The 25953-nt window shown below is 31.6% G+C and overlaps 1 protein-coding gene across 1 annotated transcript; it reads right to left on the bottom strand.

Annotated features, from left to right (window-relative positions):
- Window positions 1–9919: 9919 nt before the first annotated feature.
- LOC100814491 (uncharacterized) lies at window positions 9920–13977 on the bottom strand. The gene is made up of 3 exons (XM_003538038.5): window positions 13469–13977; window positions 10509–10616; window positions 9920–10425 (listed from the first exon to the last, which is right to left on the bottom strand). The coding sequence occupies exons 1-3, from the start codon at window positions 13769–13771 to the stop codon at window positions 10114–10116; spliced, it is 723 nt and encodes a 240-aa protein (XP_003538086.1). The 5' UTR covers window positions 13772–13977; the 3' UTR covers window positions 9920–10113.
- Between the last annotated feature and the right edge of the window lie 11976 nt (window positions 13978–25953).

Raw genomic sequence — 25953 nt, 5'->3', positions numbered from 1 at the left:
TATAAAAAATTAATAAAAGGGTAAAAACAAATATATTATTGTCAACAATTATAAAATTGTTGTCTATTCTATTAATAGGCAACAATTTTCTAATTGTTGGAGTCATTGGTGTTGCCTAAATTGAGGCATGGGTCAACAATGGTGAAAACATGATCAGAGACTTTCCACAGTTCATCTCCAACGTGCACATTGTGCCACCCAAAACCCTCTCCCTCCAATGGCTAAACAATCAAGGCTTTGCCATCTCCACCATACTAGACTTTCAAGGGTTGAACAAGTTTCTTGAGCTTCATGACATATACTATCTCGATGTAGTGAAAGTCTTCTTTGCATGTGTTTGTGCAAAAAAATGACTTTTGATTGTTGGATGATGGAGATAAGGTGAACGACAACATTGGTCATTTGGCCCAGTACTCTTGTATATTGTATTAGTTGTCTAATCTTTTGTAATATAATGAAGCATCTAGTAAGGTAATTCGTTAACATAGGTTTTGTTGTAACCATAACAATTTTCTATTTTTCTATTGTAACTATTTTTGATTAAACAGATAGTTGTTGTCTCCTTTATAAAGAACTTTGTGTTTTGGGTTTAATGAGCTTGAGAGCGCTTTGAACTCCTTCATTGTAAATTTTGTTATTCGCAATAAACTTAACAATTTGTGTGATATCTCTCTTTGCCCTCTATTATTTGAACTTCCCTATTGGAATAGAATTTCTCAAATCTTTTCTAACAACTTGTTATTTAGAGCTTTGGTTCAAGATCAGTTTCGTCTATGTTTCATGGTAGATCAAATCATTAGTGATAAACTATTCTATTTGTTACCTATCGGTGTTGTGTCTTAAAGATTCTATCAAGAAGATGGTCACACAATAAAGATTTAGAAATTCACAAGGAAGAAAAGCTTCAACCTTTGGTGCATCAAGATGCGAGCCTTGTTGAAAGAACATGGCATCTTGGCTCCTCTCTCTGATCAATTGTGAAGATTGACACGTCAATGTTTAAGTTACAAGACGAAAAGACACATTTGCCAATTCTCTTATCTTTGTCTAATAAGGTTCTTTATGAAGTTTATGAATAACTAAGTGATGTTGGGCTTTGGCTCAAATTGGATAAACTTTTCATGACGAAATCAGTTTGCAACAAGATATTTCTAAAACGATGTTTGTTTCGGCTTCGAGTAAGGGAAGGTACGCCACTAATGAAACATTTTGATGACCTAAACTTTGTTTTGATAAAGCTACATGTCATTGATGTCATGATGGAAGACGAAGATCTAACAATGACTCTGTTAGCATCTCTCCATCCCTCCTATGAGATTTTTATGAGCCCTCTTAGTATAAACAAGGACTTCACTACACTTGAAGAAGGAATGTCCAATCTCTATTCTAGAGAGCTTCAAACATAGGCGTTTGGGAATGGTGATGAAGCCTTTACGTCTGGATTATTTGTGACTAATTCTACTAAAGGGCAGAAGAAGAAGAAAAACAAAGTTGATCCTAAGGACAAATGCAATTACTGCAAAGAATCAGGTCTTTGGAAGTGAGACTGTCAAAAGAAAGCAAAGAAATATTTTGTTGCTGCTCTTGTTCAGAATGACTCCTCACCGGAAAACGATTTGGTCATGTCTATTAGTGAACAAGTACAACAACATTCTGAACAATGGGTACAAGACTCAGGTTGTTCTTATCATATATGTGTCCACAAACATTGGTTTGTGACATATGAGAAGAATTCAGGTGGTAATGTTGTAGCATCCCATTTTTTTTTGTAAACTAATTTAAAAATGATTGTTAATTATAAATAAATAGAGTTTTAGAAAAATGATGAGGTTTTTATAATTAAATAAATAAGGAGAAATAACTTTATTAATTAAAATAATGGTTTGAGAGAAAATAAAAAAGGTATTTTATTTATTCATTTGATAAGGAATAAAAAAGAGTTTCTTTTTATAAAATAATAAAAATAAATAAATAGAATAAATGATAGGTTGTGAGTACCCTAGCTATAAATATATACATGTTAGGTCAGTTTTCAGACTGACGATAGTTTCTACGCTTCCTCTTCCTCTTAATTTCGTTTTCTCTTTTCCCTTCCCAAAAAACTCTCTCTTTTTCCTGCATACCACCAAAACTATCTCAGAAAAATGATGATCTCGGACACATTCACCATGTCGGAGCTCAGAGAAATACCTTTTGCATCGTAGACTTTCCTTTTCCTGTAGAAACCCAGATCTGTCTCAGTAAAACTATGATCTTGGACTAGTTGATTGTTGGATTGTTGTGCAAGTTTTATATGTGGTTTGTAATTCATTTCTGCATATTTTCACCATTGGGATTTGCAAAATAACATCTTTGGATAGAGAAATAGTCATCACACGTATACAGTGGAATGGAGGCTTCAATCCCTTCTCCTTCTCTCTAACGTTTGGGAACCCCATCAGAGCAGTCAGAAGAAAAACTTGAGGAATCTCAGGAAACCGCTAGAGATACTGCTATTGTTGTCACAATACACACGTGAGCCCGCTTAGAGGTAAGGGATGAGTTTATCGTAATTGGGGTTAGAATGAAGATGGGTAGGGATTCTTAAAAGATCAAATTGGGGTTTATTTTTGAATGTTTATTGTATTGAAATTTTTCTTGTATGATTATGTGAAATTGTTTGAGGGCTTTTACTCCCCGTGGATTGAGAAATATTTTTGTATAATTTGTTTGTGTTTTGAATAAGATTAGCGTAATAAATATTTATATTGACATTATGAAATTATGATTGAAATTGTATATATGTGATAAATTGAATATATGATGAATTGTAGAATAATATATTACTTTGAGATTATAATATTGTAATGGAGATTGAGTATAAGTGCAAAGTTGAATGTGTTAAATTGCGAGATACACGTAAACATGAGATGATTGATTGTGGCATAATGAGATATTAAATTGTGGGCATGATATTTGGTTGTGAATAAGTGTGTGTGTTTAACAGTTGATGTGACAATACTTGTGTTGTGAGTTGTGAATTATACAATAACCCGACCAATGTTTATATTGAGAAAAGTGTTTATGCGCAGTGTTAAAGAGAAAGTGTAGGTTCCTAGTTAGGAACCAGTGTTAAATTGTAGCGTAATGTGTTAAACATGTTTGAAACACGAGTGTGAGGTCATGGGCATTGTATAATTCATAAGTAGTGTTTGCTTGCAAAAATTGTTTTAGGGATTGGACCTAAATCAGGAAGGTGAGACCCTGACGGATTCTTCGGAGTCTAGGCCTTGGGGGTAAAGACACTCGGTTTAAGTGCTCCTTTAAGCCTATGTTGATCCCATATGGTTGGATCATTCTCACAAAACAGAGTGACCTTGACTGATCACCTTATGATTTTACTTAGTGAGAGTGACTTGACATACCCATTATGTGGTGTGTCTGTTATGTACTCTTAAGCGTCCTAGGGTGGTTTTTTACTAACATGGTACCACATTGCATGTAGGCTTGAGTCTTAGTATAATTTTTGTATAACACTTGCTAATTGTTTATTATGAAATTGATGATTGTTATTGTGTCATGACTTGAGTGTGTGATTCATGTGTAATGTGATTAGTGATTGAAAAATGAATTTTAAAGATAAAGTGCTGAAGTGACGTGGGTTGTATTAAGTTGAGTTATGTTATAAATATTTCCATAATTTATTTTGATTATATCTTGTTTATTTGTTTTGTTAATTTTTTTTGTGTGATAACTCACTCCCTGTGTGCTATTTGTGTTTGGATCCAGTGATGATCTCGAACCTTGTGTTCGTGGAAGCAGATGACTAGATGGATGACTTTAAAGAACCTCGTGCCAGAGGACATTGGGACACAATGCTCTGATAGGATGTGACATTGGGGATGAGTTTTTTTTTATTTTAATTGCATAATGTTATTTTTTTATTTTACCTTACTGATTTAACAAAACATTTTTTGTAAACTTTGACGGTCTTGTTTTGAGCCAAATATGTTTTTAATAAGTCTTATATGGTAATAGTGAAGTGAATATGAACCTTTTATCCACGTGAATTTTTTTATCAATATTTTTATATATTTTATTTATTTATATGTATGTCGGGGTAGAGAGTGTCACAAATGTCCTCATGGGTAACGATGTTCCTACTAAGTATGTCGGTATAGGTTTTGTACAAATCAGAATGCATGATGGTGTTGTTAGAACCTTAACTGAAGTTCATCACATTCCAAAGCTTTAAAAAAATCTTGTATATGTGGATGTCATGGATTCAAAAGGTTTTTCTTGCTAGGTTGAAGGTGGAGTTATACAAATTAGAGGGAAAGAGAAGTATGTGGTAATGCAAGGAACCAAACAAGAAAATTTGTACATCCATCATGGGTCCAGTGTGATAGGTTTTGTCTCTAATGTTTCACAATCTAGTAGCCATATGTCCAATGATAATTCCCTATGGCATATGCGTCATGGCCACATGTTATCTCGTGAGACAGTCGGTATAACATGTTATCATATGAATCGCTCACCATCCATTGCTATAGACTTTAAGACCCCTGTTGATGTATGGTCTAACAAGCTTGTTGAATACTCAATGCTAAATGTGTTTGGATGTTCGACATACTATCATGTAAGTGAAGGTAAGATGGAGTCCAAAGCCAAGAAGGGATTCTTTATGGGATATGGAGATGGAGTCAAAGGATTATAAGTCTGGTCTTCATCTGAAAGAAAGGCCATTCTGAGTAGAGATGTCATCTTTGACAAACTCTCTATGTTGCATTCAAAATTCAATGAAGATTTGGGCAAGGCTAACGATGTCATTAAGCAGGTGGATTTTGATAGCTCTACAATAAAAAAACATAAGCAATTAGGATCTTCAAATGCACCTTCAACATCAAAACACAACACCAGTTAAGGGGATTGACTGGACGAGTCAAAACCATTCAAAGAAGCTAAAAACCACAACACCCAGAAAGACATAAAGGCAAATCAAAGCTCTTGAAAGATATGATTTTGAGATAGTGTCTTATGCGCTATAGGTAGCAAAAGACATTGATTCATTCAAACCTTCCATTTATCAAGAAGCAATTTCTTGTTCTAAAGTTGAGGAGTGGACAAAGGGTATGATTGAAGAAATGGAATCCCTTCAGAAGAACCAGACATGGGATTTAGTTCATCTACTTGAAGGCAAAACGAGTAATGAGGTGCAAGTGGATCTTCAAGAAGAAATTTGGATCATCCATTGAAGAAGTCATCTTTTATAAAGCATGGCTAATGGCTAAAGGCTATAGTTAGAAGGAAGGAGTGGACTACAATGAGATATTCTCTCCAGTAGTTTGACACACCTCCATACGTGTTTTGTTGGCCCTAGTGGCAACTCTAGATATGGAGTTAGAGAAACCCGATGTCAAAACTGCCTTTCTCCATGGAAGACTAAAGGAAGACATTATGATGCAACAACCTAAAGGTTTTGAGGTGGAAGGAAAGGAAAATTTTGTTTGTAGATTGAAGAGGTCTCTTTATGGGATGAAATAATCACCAAGGCAATGGTATAAAAGATTCGATGAGTTTGTTGTCTCTCATGGGTACATTAGAAGTTCCAATGACTCATGTGTTTATCATAGCAAGGTGAAGGATGGTTCCCACATCAATCTTCTGTTCTATGTGGACGACATGCTTATAGCATCTCAAAAATTGTTGGCAATTCAGAAGTTGAAGTCAATACTCAGTAGTGAATTTGAGATGAAGGACATGAGAGTTTCTAAAAAGATTATGGGCATGGAGATTAAGAGTGATCGAGTCTAAAAGAAGTTTTTCCTGTGTTAGAAGGAATACATTCAGAAAGTGTTAAATCATTTTGGGATGGCATCCGCAAAACCAGTATGCATTACTCTGACAATGTCCATTCATTTATTTGAACTCAATACTATTCAATCAGAACTAGAGAAATAATACATGTCTCATGTTCCTTATGGTATGCACCAAACCGGACCTAACATTAGCAGTTAATGTTGTGAGTAAGTATATGGTTAATCCTGAAAAGGAACATTGGCAAGCTATGAAAGATATATTCAGGTAACATGTCTTATGCTTTCATTGGTAACTATGATTCTGACTATGTTGTAGATTTGGATGCAATGAGATTTGTGATTGGGTACGTGTTCACGATTGGAAACTCTCTTATCATTTCAAAGACAACACTTCAGCCCACAATGACTTTATCCACTACATAGGCAGGGTACATGGCTCTGGCAGAAGCAACAAAGGAAGGGATCTAGCTAAAGGGTTAGATTAGCAATCTTGGGTTTCCACATGTAAAGGCTATCATTTTCTGTGATAATTTGAGTGCAATCTATTTAACGAAGGATCAAGTCCATCATAAGAGGACTCAACACATTGACATCATATACCACTTCATCTATTTTGAGAATAGGTTCAAAGTTTAGAAAGTTGATACAAGAGAGAATCCAGCTGATATGCTCATGATCACGAAGCCTATTCCAAGAAACAAGTTCATGCATTGTCTGAATCTAAATAACTTAGATTGTTGGAGATGAACTAAGTTACTTGTAATTCGAAATTTTATTGAACCAAGGTGGAGATTGTTGATTGTTAGATGATGGATGATAAAAATAAGGTGGATAGCAACATTAATCATTTGGCTCAATACTCTTGCCTTTTATTTTGGTCATTCAATCTTCTGTAATCTGGTGGAGCATCCAATCACGTAACAAGGAGTGTCTAGTCGGGTGGTTCATTAACATATGTTGTGTTGTAATTATAATTGTTTTATGTTGTAACTATTTTTAGTTAGACAATTAGCTGCAGTATCCTTTATAAGGAGCTTTGTATTTTGGATTTAGTGAGTGTGAGCACTTTGAACCCCTTCATTGTAAATTTTGTTATTCGCAATAAACTTAACAATTGGTGTGATATCTCTCTTCTCATTCTATCATCTAAATTTTTCTAAGTGGATATAATTTATCGAATCTTTCTTAACAACGACGTTCTAAAGTCTCAAGTGAAGGACACACAAATTTCAATGACCTATGTCGCGTGGGGCAAGGTTGTTGGAATATCATCACAAGGTTTGGTGATATTTGGGGAAAACATTACAACTCCTAAAGGGTTTCATAAGATCAAGGTCTATAGAGAATCCTTGAAGAATCCCATGGCCAAAATTAACAAATTTATTATACATAATAATTTGTAATTAGAGAATAATATAAAAACATTTATATGGTCAATAATTGTGTTATTTATACAAAAAGTAATAAATTAATTGAATTGAATTATTATTGTGATATACTTGCTTTTTCTTTTTCTTTTTTACAAAAAATAACAGATACTCTCTTTTTCTAATTTTCTCAATTCTAAAATTTTCAAAATTAATATTTTTAAATAGTATGTGGATACTCATCATCATCATCATTATCATCATCATCATTATCATCATCATCATCACTTGCGATTATTGAGGAACCTATATTTCTAATGTTTACTTAATTTGGAGAAAATTCAATAACTTAAATAAATTTAAAACTTATGTGCAAATTAAAATTTTAGTGGCACTAAAGCTAATAATGCTGAAAAGGATATTTAATAAAAATCAAAATTTATTGTGATGTGTGTTAAAGAATAACTACATGAATGACTAATTAATTTAAGTTGATGATTTTTTCCTGAGTGATTTAATTTGATTAACTAGTAACCAGTGAATTGGATTCGGTTCAAACTATATTCTTTTTCTTTTATTAACATGGTGTTACATTGATAAATAATTTCATCCTTATATATGTTGTTAGGGTTCAATTTAGCTTCATATGTAAAAAATATATACATATATATATGACGAGATATGTCAATTTCTTAAATAAGGATCTCACTACCTTGAGAAATTAATCCTTGGACTCCACTAAGGAATTTTCTAGTTCACCCAAAAATATTTTCTTTCTTTTCTTCATTGAGTTTTTTTTTCAAATGTTAAATACACCTTCCTAAATTTTTAAATGTTCCTTTTTTTTATTTCTGATAATATTTTGTTGCCAAACTTAGCCCCTTCTGGAAAATAGTTTCTGGAAGCTATTTTAGCAAGGAATCTATGATCAAGCTTAAACATTAGCTCTTCTCCTGCATGAGTCGTTGAAGATCCATTTACAAATAAAGTTTGGTGGCCTCTGATTTTTTTTATCGACAAATATTAATGGTTAATTATTAATATTTTTGTTAGCAGGAGAATCAAACCCATAACCTTTCCATTCTTCCCTTCTTCTTTTATTATCAAACTAATCTTATAACTTCTCCGTACATGATTTGTAACTCATTTAGCATATATGTTGCTGATAAGCATCGATCAATTTAATAACCTCAGTATTAGTTCATGCTATGAACCCTTTAAACATTCTAAATAAAGTAGATTAATGATAGAAAATAGCGTTTGTAATGTATTGATTCTGTGTGATACGTCTCATCTCATCTACATTGTATTCTACTTTAGTTGTCTTCCCTCTATTAATTAATGAGCCACATAGCAACAAACAAAGGTAAAGAAAAAGTGCCTAATTTTTAAGAAACCAAAAAGACAATATGAAAGAGCTTCAAACTTGGTATAATGTCTTCTCTAGCTGTTTTTTATAGTAAGTTTCATCCATGGAAACTTGCATATATTTTGTTGTTTTACAAATTCTCAAACACTTGGACAGGTCTTTGCATCATTTTTTTCCCGAGTCAAAGATCACAGGTGTCTTTCAGCCAGCTGAATCAAAGATTAATTTCACTCGTGATGCATTGTTGTCAATGATCCAAGAAAATTTTACCTACAGTAGGAATTAAACACAAATTCTCTTATTAAATAAATTGTTCTCATTCAGAATTTAACAAAATCTTATATATTTGAATCAATCCTTTCGGTTCTTTGCATCAAATAATAACACACGGGTCAGCCAAGAATACTCCCACATGTTCCCCATCTATTATGCAAATACATGGGGTTACTTAAAAATCACAAACAATAGATATTAGTCACGCCATTAAACATGCTTACAAACTCGGGAAAAAATGGTCCATATATAAGAACATGTTTTAGATTTAATAATTATAAAAATTATTGAATATTGAAGATTCATTCAGATAGCAATTTCATCAAGTTGTCCTCTTCAACAAAAACGTACCTCCGAAATACACCCTGACCAGAAGATGGCAAGTATTGATATTGGGTTTTGAGGCATGGCTAGTGGATTCTATTGCTTGGTGTGCCTTGGTGGTGACGTGGTGCAGTTTGTGATGACCATGGTTGGTCCAGTGGTGTTGTAAATGGATCTTCAACTACTTATGCAGGAGAAGGGCTAATGTTTGAGCTTGATCATGGATTTTCCTTGCTAAAATACCTTCCGGAATTTAGATTGCAGAATGTTAAATGCATCCCGGAAACTAATTTCAGAAAATAGGTACATTTGGCAAAAAAAATCAGAATTAGAAAAGGAACTACATTTAATAATTATAAGCTTAAATCAGAGGGTATATTTAACATTTGCCTTCTTTTAATTATGGGCTTAAATACATTTTTTGATTCCTATAATTTAACATTTTTTTTTATTTTCATCTTTGTAATTTTTGTTTTGTTTTAGTTCTTTGTAAAATATATTTATTTTATTTTTCGTCCTTAAAATACTTTAGTTAGTATTTTTTTACTATTCAAAACATTTTTTATTATTCAAAGTATTATTTAAAATATTTTAAGGACGAAAAACAAAACAAACATTTTAAAAAGACTAAAACGAAAAAAAAAATTACAAGAACGAAAATAAAAAAAACACTAAATTACATAAACAAAAAATGTATTTAAGCCTTAATTATCAAAATAGTTTTATCCTCCTCTCAAGCCACATATTCAATACACATACAGATTTTGTGGCAAACTTTAAGAAGCCAATGAAAGAAACAAGTAAAGGCACTTGCAGCCTACTAAAATGTACACACTCTTCACGTAATGTTATGAATAAAAAATTGGTAAGCAATAAATGTCCAGCAACAAGTAAATGAGAAGGCAAAGAGAAATAGTCACAAAAATTACAAACACCATACGAAACAAACAAAATAATCCAGAGGAAGATTTTTTTGCTGCTGTTAAAAGAATTTGTTATACTGGCCAGTGAGAGAGTCCCTTAGATTTGAGTACAAGCCATAGAGAGAGTACTGCCGCAGGTTTTCCACTTCAAACCATGAATTAAGCACTCTGAGATGCCTGTCTGTACCAGAAAATGCAAGCTGAATTCCAAGACTACAATCTACTGCACCTCCTCTGCCCTTGCAAGATGATGTTCTGATTGCACAATCTTGTTTGTTGAGGCATATGAAGTTCGATTTTTCCTTGCACGAAGAACAACCGTCTCTCTTCCAGTAAAAGTTCTGCAGCCTACCCCTCTGAAACTCTAGCACCTAATCAAATGAAAAGTCCAACCAAGCCTTTCAATAACGAACCAAAAACTCAACTCTTCAGGTCCATGATTTACAACTCTTACCAGTGTAAAACTTGTTACGGTATATGTGCTGTTTGCAACAAATGCGAGAGGGGAACGTGCAGCATATTTCCTCCCCGCAAATGCCACCATATATCCACCATAAGAATCCTACATATCATGATGAAAATGAAAATTGGAAGTTAGTTATAATGATGACACCACTCATGCAATTTTTCTGTTTTAGCTTCTTGAGGTTCTCATATTCACTTTCAGGGAACTAAACTTTCTCTAATTCATGTATGCGAAAAAAGAAAAAAAAGTTGCTCAGTTGCTCTGATTTACTATTTTTTTTTTTTTTTGCAGACATGTTTTATCTTAATTTTTTGAACATAGGGAAGCAGATGGTTTAAAGGATCCCAGTGCAAGTCACCATGACCTGAGATTCTCATTTCTATCCTATTAGAGCAGAAGCGTTGAAGCACCATGGCTTCTTAGAAGTTGTGAGGGATAAAACTAAGCAATAAACCATATTCTTTGGAAACAACAAAAAATTGATGGTTTGCTTTGTGGTTATAAACAAATGTTTTGAGCATATCCTCCAATACTCAAATTCAGTCAAGGGAATCTGTATTAGGAACTTGTGAATTAGAATGCTCTAAGAAAAACAAAAGCCATTTTATTACTAACTCAAGCATGCATTATAGGTCTTTCAAGTTTCAAATTTCTTAGAGAAAATAGTCCATGTATTGAAAGTATAGAGAAATTTTATACTGTCATTCAATAACAAATTGTCATGAATGGTAAGTTTGTTGACTTTGATAATAATTACCTTAAGTTATACCTACCATAATTTCTAATTGATAGTGTGAAAAAACTTACATTGACAATACATAGAAATTAAACTCTAAACCATGTCCCTTTTCCAAAAATAGCAGCCTCCTTGATACACTTCACAGTTCAGATTATGCCGCCTAATTATTTCAATTTATGGTTATTGGTTTTATGTCTTTATGCGTGTGAACAAGCCTAACATTGATCACATTCAACAAAGATCTAAACAAAATCGCTATACTAGTAGTTGAGAAGGATTGTTAGCTTCGCTATCTTAACGTTGACTTTTATATTCAATATTGAGTATCAGATGTACATTTTGACCATATGTTAATAAACTTGTCATGTCAAACAGGTTTGACTGAACTCTGCATATAATAGTAAAACCAGTGATTGCAAGTTACAGCTTTAGCTAATGATGTCACCGTGATGTAAGCATCAAACTAAACAGTAGCAAAAAAGATGAAAGCAGCATTCAAAAGTATTTTGGTTGGTTAAAAGTCTGCAATCAAGTTTAATAACCAAAGAGGAGTGGCTTAATTTCAACAGTGAAGAGATAGATACAGCAGAACTTGAGAGTATTTAAGTCAGTACGAAGTGTGCAGTCAAGTTTAATTGTAACACCAATAAGGAGTGGTTTAAGTCTATTAAGCTTAACACAAAGATAACTGATAGGTCAACACTATAAGACAATACATTGTGGTTTAACTTGTAATTGAAGATTATTACAAGCCTATAAGGCACTGAGTAGCAGGGAAAATATTTAATTAGCAATGCAGAGGGCATAATATAAGCAGTCTCCCTAGTACCTTGGCATGCATGATGAAACTTAAGATGGTTGCAAAAGTAGAAACTTTGCTTCATTGAGTGGGATGTCAAAACTAGTGGAATATTGGAAAAATAAATGAAAGCGACAGTTTAGAACCATAACCTCGGCATTGAACTAGATGTAAAGAATATAGGCCAGGTTTGGCCATTGTACATAACTTCTTTAATGGAGGTTGCAGGATAGGGTGTGTATTGTATGGTAGGTATTAAGCAATATTTGATACCTCAACATGGTTATGTATATATTATGCTTTTAGTAGGTTGGTGCAGCAGTCTCAGAGTACTATAGTGATAAATAACCTCTCATATCTCATTTAAAACACTTTAAAACTGAATTTATGACATTCAACAACCTCGATATCCGTACCTTCATTACTAAGCACTTATGCTGCTTAATTTCTTGCCATAATGAGCACATAAATTTAGGTTCATTAGTTAGTTCCACATGTCCAACGAGAAAGTCATAGGATAGCTATAAAATGTGTCAAAATTTATTTCTACTTCTAACATTTTCCCAGCCCAAATCCATTTTATCCAGCACAAATAGTACTATAACAAGAAAGATGAACCCTCACCATCATAATCACAAGAAAGATGAATTAGCAGTTAGAAAACAATCGCTAAGTCATCTACAGTAACTATAACAACCCAGAGATAGCACCATGTCAATATCAAATATAGAAGTACCCCACATACCAACCAATGAACAGAAACCACAATCCCATTATCCCCATATTCTACAATGACAATAGTATACCAACATATAAATATAAGACATCCCTTGTTCATACAAGTGTATCATCCACATTTTCTATAACAATATCTTCTCTTTCTATCTCTCTCTCTATCACACCAACTAACTATTTTTGTACAAAACTTTATACCAATATAACTTCTCCAAATATAATCAACATCTAACAGATTACTGATTCATTCAAGAATAACACATCACATTTTCTCTCCATCCATCACTGACATCAACCATTTTATCCAAAACACTGTCTTCTCTTCCTCTCTCTCTTTTATACATTTCTTTTGTACAAAATTAATACTATTTCTTCAAAATATATTCAACAAGTCGCCTCAAAGTTCTAAACTTTTCTTATCCTTAACACTGTCTTCTCTCTCTCTCTCTCTCTTACATTTCTTTTGTACAAAACTAATACTATTTCTCTAAATATAACCAACAAGTCACCTCAAAGTTCCAAACTTTCCAACACAGCAGAGTCAAACATCCATGTCAAAGCAAGATTTCAGCCCCCACAACCAAGAAAAACAAAACGAACAACATCACTTTCAATCAGCCAAGGCCAAAGAAAAAAAGAAAAAGAAAAGATGAAAGAGGTAACAGTGTAACTTACAGGGAAGAAACTAGAGGTGTTGATGGTGAGGAGAGAGATCTCATCAACCCGGGGACGGAAGAGAGCAAGCTGTGAGTTGGAGAAAGAGAGAGAGAGGCGTCGGTCACAGGGAGAGAGCTGAAGGGACTGGTTCTGGTTGTAGAAGAAAGAGTCTCTGGAACTGAAGGCAATGCCAAAAGTGAAGCCATCGGATCTCTGAATCCTGGCATCAGCACAAGGCTGGTACACATTGTTGGTGTTGGTAGCAGCTGCAGCTACAGATAACAGCAGCAGCATCAACCACAGTGCCCTTTTGAGTGCCATTGTTGTGTTTGGATTTGATGATGATGATGGTGTGGTGGGAGATGCCAGGCTTTGTTTGTTTATTCCAACTTTGAATCTACTGGCTACTACTAATGGGGTGTGGTTTTTATCCTAAGGTGTGTTGTAAAGTTACAAACTTTGTGGAGTGCGAATTGTGGCGGTGTTATAAGAGGAAAAGGATAATTAGGGGAGTGTATTGGATTAAGATTTCAAAGGATTTTAAAAGATTTTTTTATGATTAAAAGGTCTTGTGGTATTCAATCAAGACTTTTATAAAATATAAACAAATCTTGTGGTATTCAATTAAGACAATAAAGATTTTTTTTTTCAGGGTAACAAAATCTGTTGGTATTCAATTGAGATTTCTTACCACTTTTAAAATGTCTTTTGGTATTCAAAAGTAAATAGATTTTGATGGATTCTTTTGTGGAATGGATTTTGAGAGACTTTTTAGTTAGAAATACACATAAAATACTCCTCCAACAATCTCACCCAAACCCTTGAGACTTTTCATAATCTTCCAAAGACTTTTTCTTCTCGTGCCGAACAAGACACAAACCACTACCAGGTTCATTCTCTTACAACTTTTCAATCAATTTTACCTATTTTTTTAATGGCAATCGATAGTCAATATTGTTCATACTATATGTATATTACGCAAATCAAAAGAAAAGGGTGCTGTATATGCTTCAAGATTTCGTATTCATATTGTTTTCAACGTCCAGGCAATGAATATGCATCAAAAGAATGGCAATTGATATGCATCAAGATTTCATATTGCTTTTTTTCTAGTACTGTATATGCAAATCAAAATAAAAAACTCTTTTTTTTTCTGTTTCTTCAACTTGTTTTTTTACAACGTCCATTATTATTATTATTATTTTCTTGTGTTATTATTAAAATGTTAATTATTAATGTGTTATTATTATTTTTTTGACAGCGTGTTATTATTATTATTATTGTGTTAATAATTTTTTAATTGTTATTGTGTTATTATTATTGTTATTTTATTATTATTCCCGCATCAGTAAAAGGACGAGATGTAAGCAGTTATCGTGATCGTCATGGAAATATATCACAAAATGTATTAACTGCTTGTAACTTTGATTTGGAATTCATGTACGTTCTTAGCGGGTGGGAGGGTTCAGCACATGATTCCAAGGTGTTAAGTGATGCTTTGGCAAGGAAGAATGGACTTAAAGTGCCCCAAGGTAAGTATTATCTGGTGGATTGTGGATTTCCTAATCGACGCAAATTTTTAGCCCCATATCGAGGTGTACGATATCATCTACAAGATTTTGCAGGTCACGGTAATGACCCTGAAAATGAAAAGGAATTATTTAATCTTCGGCATGCATCCTTAAGGAATGTGATTGAGAGGATATTTGGTATTTTTAAATCGCGGTTCACAATTTTTAAGTCAGCACCTCCATTTCTATTTAAAACACAAGCAGAGCTTTTGTTGGCATATGCAGCACTTCATAATTTTCTTCGCAAAGAATGTCGTTCTGATGAATTTCCAGTGGAACCTACTGACGAGTCTTCATCTTCATCTTCAGTGTTACCAAATTACGAAGACAATGATCATGAACCCATTGTTCAAACACAATAGCAGGAACGAGAAGATACTAATATATGGAGGACTAATATAGGTTCAGATATGTGGAGAAATGCTAATAATTAGGCGAACATGAAGTGAGAATCACTTTGTTATTATTTTTTTAGGCAATAATGACTTTGTTATTAAAAGGTTTAAAATTTATCGTTTTTATTTTCTTTATTCAAACATTATAATTTATTTATCATCTTTTTCATTCACTTTTGTAACTTCCGTTATTTTTTTGTTTAAAATGTATTAATCTTTCAAAATCTTAAAAATCCATAAAGTACTTTGAAATCTTAAAAATCTGTGTTAGAAATCCATTAAAATCTTGGGTTAAGAATCTTGATTGTAAAAAGTCTTTTAAAAAAAATCTTTTAAAATCCCACAAAATCAATACAATCCCACATAATCTTTTAAAATCTTCAAGATTGTTTTTGTCAAAATATTCTCTTAAAATCCCAATCCAATACACCCCTTAGAGTTCTAGCCTTCAGGATGGTGGCAAATTTGGTAACATAGGACAAAGGTTTTTTTTTTTTTCTTTTCTTTTCCCCCTTCATGCATAGATAATGTTTGATTTGAAGGAACCAAACATGTATGAAAGTGAATTGAAATAAATAAAAAAAGTTTAAATTAAATAGAGGGTAGAAGTATGAGATGCATGATAATTTTTAAAATTTTGATCTCAAATGCATTCCAATCAATCTTATCAAATACTAAGTGCGTTTGATTTAGAAGATAAAAATAGAGAGAATAAAAATAGAGAATTTTTTTAATTAAAGTAAAATATAAAAGGCTTGGATTTAAAAAAAAAATTCTCTCTAATATTATTTTCATCTTAAAAGTAAATTATTATTTTCATCCTTAAAAGTAAATTAGCCCAAGTAGTGGTAATTTACCAATAATTCTTAATTCTTCTATTATCATCTTCCTATTGTCTTTTATGCTAAGTTTTAAATATATTTTATACTTTTAAGATAATAAATATTTTTATTTTTCATTCAATACTATAAAATGTAATAGAAGAATTTGTAAAAGTAAGAAAAGAAGATGAGATGGTATAAAAGAATAATATACGTAATAAATAATTAAAAATAAAAAGCTAATATATTTTTTAAAACTATAAAACAAATAGGTCTTGAATATTTTATTTTTTTAACCAGTAGAATTATATAAACTTTTATATAAAAAAGCTAATATATTAATTTATTATTTTTATTTTTGTTGACATTTGTCATACAATTGAAAGGAAAGATTAGAGAAACCAAAGAGAAGGGATATTTGAGTATTAAGTTTGGACAATCCATTTTTTTTGGATGATTCATCCTTATCTTTTGATTTTAATGATTATAAAGATATATATTATTAATGAAATAATGAGTTACTCTTAAGGAGCACACTTGATATTATTTATTATCATACAAGCTCTTAATTGTGTGCATCCAATTACAAGTGAAAATTGTTTTATTAAATATTATATCCATCATCCAACATGTTGTTAATTAGTTAACATCCATGCTTGTGAAAAACTAGTGTTCATGCATTGCGTTATTTTATTCGCGTCCAATGGATTTAAATCACTTACACACTTTCTTTATATACTAAGTATAAGTGACATCCAATGTTGTACTGAAAAAGTTAGTGTTAGGTACAAAGGGAAGTGAACAAACTTAACTTTCAAAATTTCACTTTTGGCTTTCTTTTTTTAAACTACTAACATTTGAATTTAATAAAGAACAAAATAAAAGAAATTAAAAGGAATATTCTTCAAGGGTCACTTTCATCACGGAAGAGAAGCACATGTGGTTGTATGTACTAATATTCCTTCTCTCTCCAACCATAGACATATCAAGTCACCAATGTTAATCCTATAACAAATCTTTCTTTGAAACCTTTAAAAGGCGACTCAAGCTTTATATTTCAAACAAAATGAAGTAATCAAAAGAGAAAACAAGCAAAATAACTCTTAAGTGAAACTCTATCAAAATCAGTGGACGACATACTCAGCACTTAAGTAGTTCATTATTTGCCTAGCAAAGTTAATATGTGTATTCGAACATAATTGTTTATCCACTCTATTGAGTGATTTGAATGTTGTATTCATTCAAACTTTTGTTTGTGAAAGTCAAGAATGATTTAGTGTAAAAAAATATTTGGGTATCTTAGATTTAGGGAGAATCTAAAAGTGTGTCAGTAGTGACATAAAAAATACTATTGTAACCCGGAGTGTTTGTCTAGAATACTTGTTTGTGATCATTTTTTATTAGTGGAATCCTTTTCACATTTGTAAAGAAAAACTGGATGTAGCTCTGTTTGAGTGAACTAGTATAAACTAAGTGTTTCTACTTCTCTCTTAAGATATTTTATTAGTATTCTTTAAGTGTACACTTGTTTACCAAATGTTTATTTGAAAATCTTTGTGAAAACCCTATTTTACATTGGACGATAATCAATTATTTTCACTAAAATTTCTTTTTCGCTTATTGAACGACACAATCAGAAACTATGTTTTTACATATCTGTTTGAGAAAAGCTTTTCTTTGCAAAAAAGTTATCATATTTCTCTAGCGCTTTATTTAAGCTCCACCCTATTGTGATCTTTGATATTTCATTGAGAACAATGGTAGCTAGATTTTCCACTTCATTGGCTAAATGAATTAAAAGAAAGGAAATAATGTGTATATATATAATACGACTCCTATGATCATAATACTTTCTTTCTCATGTGAGAACAACTAATAACAATCATCAGATTAAGATTAAAAATAATAGACGATTGAGATTAACATATTTAAAATTTCAAATTAAAATTTAATATAATCATCAACTCTCTAAAAGATTCACAAAACAACAATCAAATCTATAAAAAATCTTGTCACTCTTCTTCAAGATTTCTTGACCTGATAGTTGTTATTAGTTGTTCTCATATAAGATAGTGTTCTCACAAGAGTCATACTCTATATATACTAGTTTGATACCCGTGTGATGCATGAGTTAGTTTGAAAAACAATGTAAAAATTAAAAATATTTTTGAATTAAAAATATAAAAAAAGTGTAAAATTTTGTATTAATACCAATAAAATCTAAGAATAAGAAAAATTGCTTTGAACACATATTTTATATATTAAGACAAATTCTTGATAAGTTCTCTATATGCAACATTAATTGTACAGTTTTCATGCATGTTCTCATGATTTTCTAGCAAAATTTTTAATCTCTCTTTAGAACGCATTCTAGAAAAAGCAACATATAGTTATCTATGAGTAAATACCAATTTAACTTCTCTATTATCTCTTTTCAAACTATTCCTTTGAAAATAATATTATTTTCATGATTTTTAAAGTTAAATCATAATTAAATATTAACACAACTGTTATATGATATCGTTTTAAATGAACAACACAAAAATAATAAGGGAGAATCCAAATCCACCCAAACACATATCTTGAAAGATATAGTCCAACTCAAGAAAGTGCTTGACCTTTAAATTTATCTATTCATTGCAAATGAAACACTCCGACCTTTAAGTCTAGCTTATAAGGAGGAAGTACAAAACAATTAATTGCATTTAATTTCTCTGGCGAAAAAGTTTCTAACTCAAATCTTGTATTTCCTTCTTCAACACAAACAGAATCCGAACTGAAAATATTATTTCGAATCCTACAATCCAACTCATCGTGTAGTCGTTTACTTGACACAACATCCAATGTAGGACACAAAATGTTTCTCTCCTTAAATTATTGTATTTTCCAAATTTTATAACATGTTTGGATATCCAAAGTCAATTAAATCATCCAAAACATTTTTTGAATTTTTAATCCACATATCTTGAGGTATTTGAATTTCAAATTCTCCTTCAATTTTTAATCACCTATTTTCAATATCTAGTCACAAAGTTCTTTCAATTCAACATGGTTAGATTGACTTGATGATGGATGAAGTCTCATATTCCGGATCAATAAAAAAATGGGCGACTCAACTTTTTATTTCCCAATTTAAATTGAAATTATTTTGAAATTATTTATTGCTTGGGAATTGATATCACATTAATTGATTGTCAACTCAATTCCCCTCCAAATTAATAATTCACTTTATCAAGAAACTTGAAATTAATCAATTCGTTGCAGGGGAATATCCTTTTTAACACTATGATTTAAATAAAATATGGAGAAATCTAACTCAATTTTTGATTTATATCATTTGTAATTAGATCCTTAATTAATTTTAATATTTTATATCCTGTGATTTTATAACATGTTGCTATATATATTTCTACTTCTTATTACTAAAAGATTTATAGTAAAGAAATTCATTTTTAAATAGTTAATACAATTGACATAAATAATAAATAATTGACTAAAATTGTAAATAGTTGTTTGAAATAAGAAAAGAAGTACTGAGTTAATTAATTAATTTCATATTAATTATTAAAAGGTTACTTATTTATAAATTTAAAAAATGCTAAAACTAAAATTTTTATATTTTTTTATGAAGTTGCCATTTAAAATAATGTTGCAGAACTTTTTATTAACGTCCAAACTTTTTTATTTCCCAATTTAAATTGAAATCATTTATTTGATTGTCATATATTTTTACAATATTACGTATCAATTAAAAATAAATATGTTAAGTAATGAATGTGATGAATTTAATTTGATAGGTGGGGACCAATTTTTTTTACATTTCAATATTTTTTTGAATAATTTTGAAATTATAATTTATCTAATTTGATTGTGAATACAATTCAGACATCGGCACTGATTAAGATTGATGAAATTATCAATTTTACTCAATCATTCACATTTATATTAATATATTACTGATAATTTTAAGATCAAAATTGATTTTTAATGATATTTTTAATTCTTACAATTAAGTTTATTTTGTATCAGAATGAATTTGATTTTGTAACAAATTGAAATTACAACTTTTGAGATTGATAAATTTTATTCCAACTTTTAGTTATTAATAAATTCTGAGTGTAAAATTATTATTTTAAATAATTTGAATATATTTATAAATTATTTTAATATTATTTATTTATGTTTTATATATTATAAACTTATACAATAATTATTTTATGTGTAATCAATAGATTTAATACTTATTTTGTGCCAATATTATATTTCCCTTTGAATTGAATGTCTTTTTCGTAATCAATTAATAATTTTTGTTTAAGTTACGAGTGGAGTAATATTCAGTAATCTAATTCAGGTATTTAAAAATCCCAACTCAGAATTCCAAGTTTATAAGATTAATTACTTTTGTTTAAGTTATGAGTAGAGTAATTAATAACTCACCAGCCTGCATGAGTGGTTTCTTCATATGTTTGTCATTTGAGTTACCGCGAATGAAATTTTGTGCAATGTGACGTAGACAAATGAAATGGGATGTGTCTTGAACCCATAAATTATTTGGGTTGTTATAGAAACTCATAATTGAGGTGTGTCTATCTAAAATGAGAGAAATATTACTTTGGGGATTAACATGCCTTCTTAACTTCTTTAGGAAAAACCCCACGCTAAAGTTGTCTCCCCTTCTATAATGGCGTGGGCAATCAATATATGGTTAGCACTATCTTGTGCTATAGCTATCAATCATGTGTCTCCCGTAAAGGCATGACTTTTTGTAGGATAGAGCATAATTCATGAACATTAACGTTTTGATTGAGACTGTTGGGTTTGTCTTGACAATGGGTTGGATGATCTGCCCTATGACGTGTTTGTCGAGTTAATGATGATCTTCTATGAGCATTGGCACGAGACAATTGCAATGACCTCTGATACTCTTAATAATCCATTTCTTATGCCTCCTTGAATTATATGTGCCTAAGCTCCATGTACAACCATTCTCATGTGATTTACACATGAAGTTTAGCCTTCTCTAGTCATAATATATTGTTTTGCAGTCAAAATGATTTTCTGATGTTGTATTTTTTGATTGCTCAAATACATTGTGTTTTTTCATCGAAGGTCATACCAACCTCGAGTGCATCGATTGGTAGTTGTACACAGTGTTGTCGCAAAACGAAATGATGTTGATCAATGTATTGTGGTAGGTGGTCAAGATTCAACTCCAATAACACCTAAGTTGGTGATATTACAACAGAGGTGACATTGGTACGACAACACCCTCGTCATCGCTTTGGTCATAGTTTTGGTCATTGTTGTGACGAAACAACTCTTATCCTCATACTCACTAAAATCATATGTGTTTTCTTCGTGAAATTGTATAATGAGATCTTCATTTGTGATGAGATGTTCATTTTGGTTTGATATTTGTGTTTGTGATTGTTATGACGAGGGTGAAGTAAAATATTGTGATGGATGATAGTTTTGTTGGTCAAAGGAGGTTTGTTGAGCATCAAAAAAAGAATCATTTTGGGATAATAGTTGTGTGTATGAAGTATAAATGTTAAAGACGTCTTGTGTTTCACGATTGTTGCACGAAGACATTGGATCATTGAGGTCGAGATTGTTGTACAGTAATTGTCGTAGGATGATAGTTGTAGTTGTGGACATGACATTGGAAAAGGTAATTGTGATTGTGGAGACGGTTGATGAGAATCCTAAAATTGCCCAAATGCAATGACATATGACCAGGAGTAGGACCAAACAGTCAGTGGATACCCTCCAACAAATGGTATCAAACATACTTAACAAGGCCAAAGTGGAGAAGGATGAAGGCCTAGAGGCAGAGACACTACTAAGAATATTAATTGTTGCTGAAGGTCCAATCTAATTTGAAAGCCCAAGCCGAATATGTTTTTTTTTATATTTCTATTTTTTTTCGTTGTCATTTTGGCCCAAACTAATTTGAGAGACCCATGTCTATTTCTATTTTTTTTGTTCAGATACACTATATGTATTGATTTCGTTTTCAACAGAGAGACTTTTGGCATTTTACGAATATTTTGTGAGAGCTTCTCTCTGGGTTCCTTGTTGAACCAATCTCAGACTTATCAAGGTAATTCTTATGGTGTCTATCCTGACTTATCTTCCCTCTCTGGAACTGGTGTCATCCAAACTCGGTGACCTGTATCAAGCGATCTACTCCTAGTAAGGATCATATCAACGGTGGTTGTGGTTGAGGAATAAGCTCAATAATAGCATACAATTCAACAAAATTCAATTCTAGATTTTGGACAATTGTTTCCAGCACGCCTCTAAGATCGTCATTAATGTGTAGTTGTGTTGAAATAAAACGTGTTTGACTATGATGAAATGAAATAGGGACACGATATAACAACTAAACAACTATTTCAGTTGCCCGAGTAAGGAGATAGTTGTTAATTTTTCGAATCAATTGTGTTAACCTAATAGACTGACTCACATATAGAAATATTGGGTTTTCACATGAGTACATCGATCCTTGAACCGAGTCGTCTACAATCTGACCATGGTGGTGGATGATAATCGATATTTCTTTAGGTGGAGCCATGGGTGGTGTTTGTGGGATGTGAGTGGGAAGACTGTGAGAGTTAGGAATAGAGGTTAGTTTTGTGAGAATGTTGTTGTGTGTGATGTGTTGTGAAATGGTGAGATTATATATAGGGTGAGAAAATTTGGTATGAGAATTAGGTGGAAGGGTTAGGGGACAAAGTTAGGTACGAGAGTTAGGTGGGAGAGTCAGTGCATGTGAGTTAACAGTGTGCATTTGCGTACATTAAAGACAATAGACTATCGGTTGCATCATGACTGTTGATCGCACTATTCCGTATCGCGCACCAAGCTCACGCAAATTATTGAAAACCACATTAATGTGGTTGTCGGTGCATGTGAGTGAACAGTGTGCAGCTGTGCACACTACAAATGATAGTCTGTTTGTTGCATCATGACTGTTGACCGCACTGTTCCGCATCACACATTGAGCCCACACGGGTTATTGAGAACCACATTAATATGGTTCTCGGTACATGTGAGTGAACAGTGTACAACTGCGTACATTACAGGCGATAGTCTGTCTGTTGCATCACGATTGTTGACCACACTATTCTGCATCACACACCAAGCCCACACGGATTATTGAGAAGCACATGAATGTGGTTTCGGTGCATGTGAGTGAATAATGTGCAATTGTGTACATTACATACGACAGTCTGTCGATTGCATCATGATTGTTGACTGCACTGTTCTGTATCACGCACGGAGCCCACACGGATTATTAAGAACCACATTAATGGGGTTCTCGGTGCATGTGAGTGAACAGTGTGCAACTGTGTACATTACAGATGACAGTCTATCCGTTGCATCACGATTGTTGACTGCATTGTTCCGCATCACGATTGTTGACTGCCCTGTTCCGCATCATGCACCAAGCCCACACAAATTATTGAGAAACACATTAATGCGATTCTCGGTGCATGTGAGTGAATAGTGTGTAGCTGCATACATTACAGACGACAGTCGGTTTATTGCATCATGACTATTGACTGCACTGTTCTGCATTGTGCACCGAGCTCACGTGAATTATTGAGAACCACATTAATGCGGTTCTCGGTGCATGTGAGTGAATGGTGCGCAATTACGTACATTATAGACGACATTTTGTCCGTTGCATCATGACTATTGATTGCATTGTTTCACATCGCGCACCGAGCCCACACAAATTATTTAGATATGCATTAATGCGGTTGTCAATACATGCGAGTGAATAATGTGCAATTGCACACATTATTGACAATAGTCTTTTTGTTGGTGTCTTGACTGTTTATGGAACTGTTCCGCATCGCACATGGAGCCGACAGAGATTATTGAGATCTGTATTAATGCGATTGTCGATGCATGTGAGTGAACAATGCACATTTTTTTGTCCAACTACTAGAAGCGTTGCTTGTCCAATAGAAATTTTATCTATTTTTTAACAAACCAATAATCCAACTATTGGAAGAAGACATGTCCGCTGCACAACACTTTTAAAACTATGATTGGTTTTGTCATTTTCATGTTTGAATTGTTATTGTTAGTACATTCTATTGTTTTTTATTTATTATGTTTCATTTATTATGTTTCAATTTCGTTTTATTATTTTCAATTGTTATTGATAGTATTTTCTGTTATTTGAGTGCTTTAATTTCTTTATATAATATAACTAATATGTAATAACTATATATTCATTGTTCTTTATAAAAAATATTTAAAAAATCAAAAGTTTGAAAGTCTTGTATAAATTAATTATAATTAAACCAAAAATATTATCAACTTTTAAAAATTAAATAATATAAGCAAAAAAATTATATTTAATAACATCATTTTCTTAAAAACTAAATATTATTTTACAATTTTTTTAAAAATTAAATCAATAAAAATTAATTTTCATAAAATATAAAATTAATTTTTTTTAAAAATAAATTAAAAAAATATCTCCTTAAGAAATCGTATTCCTCAATCCCGACTCTTCACTGTCAACACATGTATTTGAGAATTTAAGGGGGTGTTTGGTTTGGTTGTTTTCTGTTTTCATTTTCACTGAAAACAGAAAACGGTAATAAAAATGTGTTTGGTTGAATTTCTGAAAACATTTTAGTGAAAATGAAAACAGGAAACAACTAGAAAATGAAAAATAAATTCTCGTTTTGAGTGTTTTCAGTTGAGAATAGAAACCTCATTTCGGGTAAAATGAAATTGCGGTGACAATGAATGTAATTTTAAACAAATCTAAAAATACAAAAAGACAAGAAGTGAATATATAATAAATTTTCAGTATTTTTATTTCATGAAAACAAAAAACAAGAAGTCAAACCAAACATGTTTTCAGAATTCTAATCTTTTGAAAATGAAAACAGGGAATAAAAATAGAAAATAAAAATGCAAACCAAACAATATTGGAAATAAAGAGGAGAGAGAAGGTGCAATTTCACAAAAAAAAAAATCTAATTTTTCAAATATGATTTTTTTTAAGCTGACAGCTTTTTTGTAAGGCAAACATGATAGCTATTTATATTTTTTTAATTAAAAAATAAAAAAAAATAAAAAATATATTTTTTAAGGTTAAAACAAAATATATTATTAGTTAAGATACGGAGTGAAAAAAAACTAATCCTAATTAAAGAATTTTCTTTTTCATAAAAACTATCATAATAATACGGCGATCATAAATTACTTTTCATGTATAAAACATATAATTAGATGACATGATGATAGTAAACATTTTGATTGTCAGTACATATATTATATGTTATTTATTTACTACTATTAAAATAGTTATTATTATATAAAATCAACATATCAACATTAACATTATAGTGTCAATATATTTAAATTTTAATTTGTTGATCAGAATCTTCAGCTCAATATTTCACACCCCCTCATAAAAAAGGAAAAGAAAATCTTGTTTTTTTTTTTCTTTAATGACAACAGAAAAAGAAAAGAAAAAGTTAAGAACAGTAAAAAACGGTTGACTGGTCGTATTCATTTACTAGTGTTAGGATGTTCAGTCAACTACCTCATCGCAAAAGATGTTACTCTGTCTCTTTTTTCAGTTTGTTGTTTGTAAGATTTAAATTTAAAATGATATTTTTTATAAGACTCAAATAATAATATTTTTTATTAATTATTTTTGGATTAAATATATCTTTCAT

The sequence above is a fragment of the Glycine max genome, chromosome 11 (genome assembly GCF_000004515.6).
Source record: "Glycine max cultivar Williams 82 chromosome 11, Glycine_max_v4.0, whole genome shotgun sequence".
NCBI lineage: Eukaryota > Viridiplantae > Streptophyta > Magnoliopsida > Fabales > Fabaceae > Glycine > Glycine max.
This window is presented reverse-complemented; position numbering and strand designations above follow the sequence as displayed.

What these genes read in the sequence shown, in the direction of transcription:
- LOC100814491 (XM_003538038.5), bottom strand. Translation starts at nt 13,771, where the DNA reads ATGGCACTCAAAAGGGCACTGTGGTTGATGCTGCTGCTGTTATCTGTA. An exon ending in ACACCTCTAGTTTCTTCCCT is followed by an intron (nt 10,617 to 13,468) that starts GTAAGTTACACT and finishes CATGATATGTAG; the next exon opens with GATTCTTATGGTGGATATAT. An exon ending in CCGTAACAAGTTTTACACTG is followed by an intron (nt 10,426 to 10,508) that starts GTAAGAGTTGTA and finishes TCATTTGATTAG; the next exon opens with GTGCTAGAGTTTCAGAGGGG.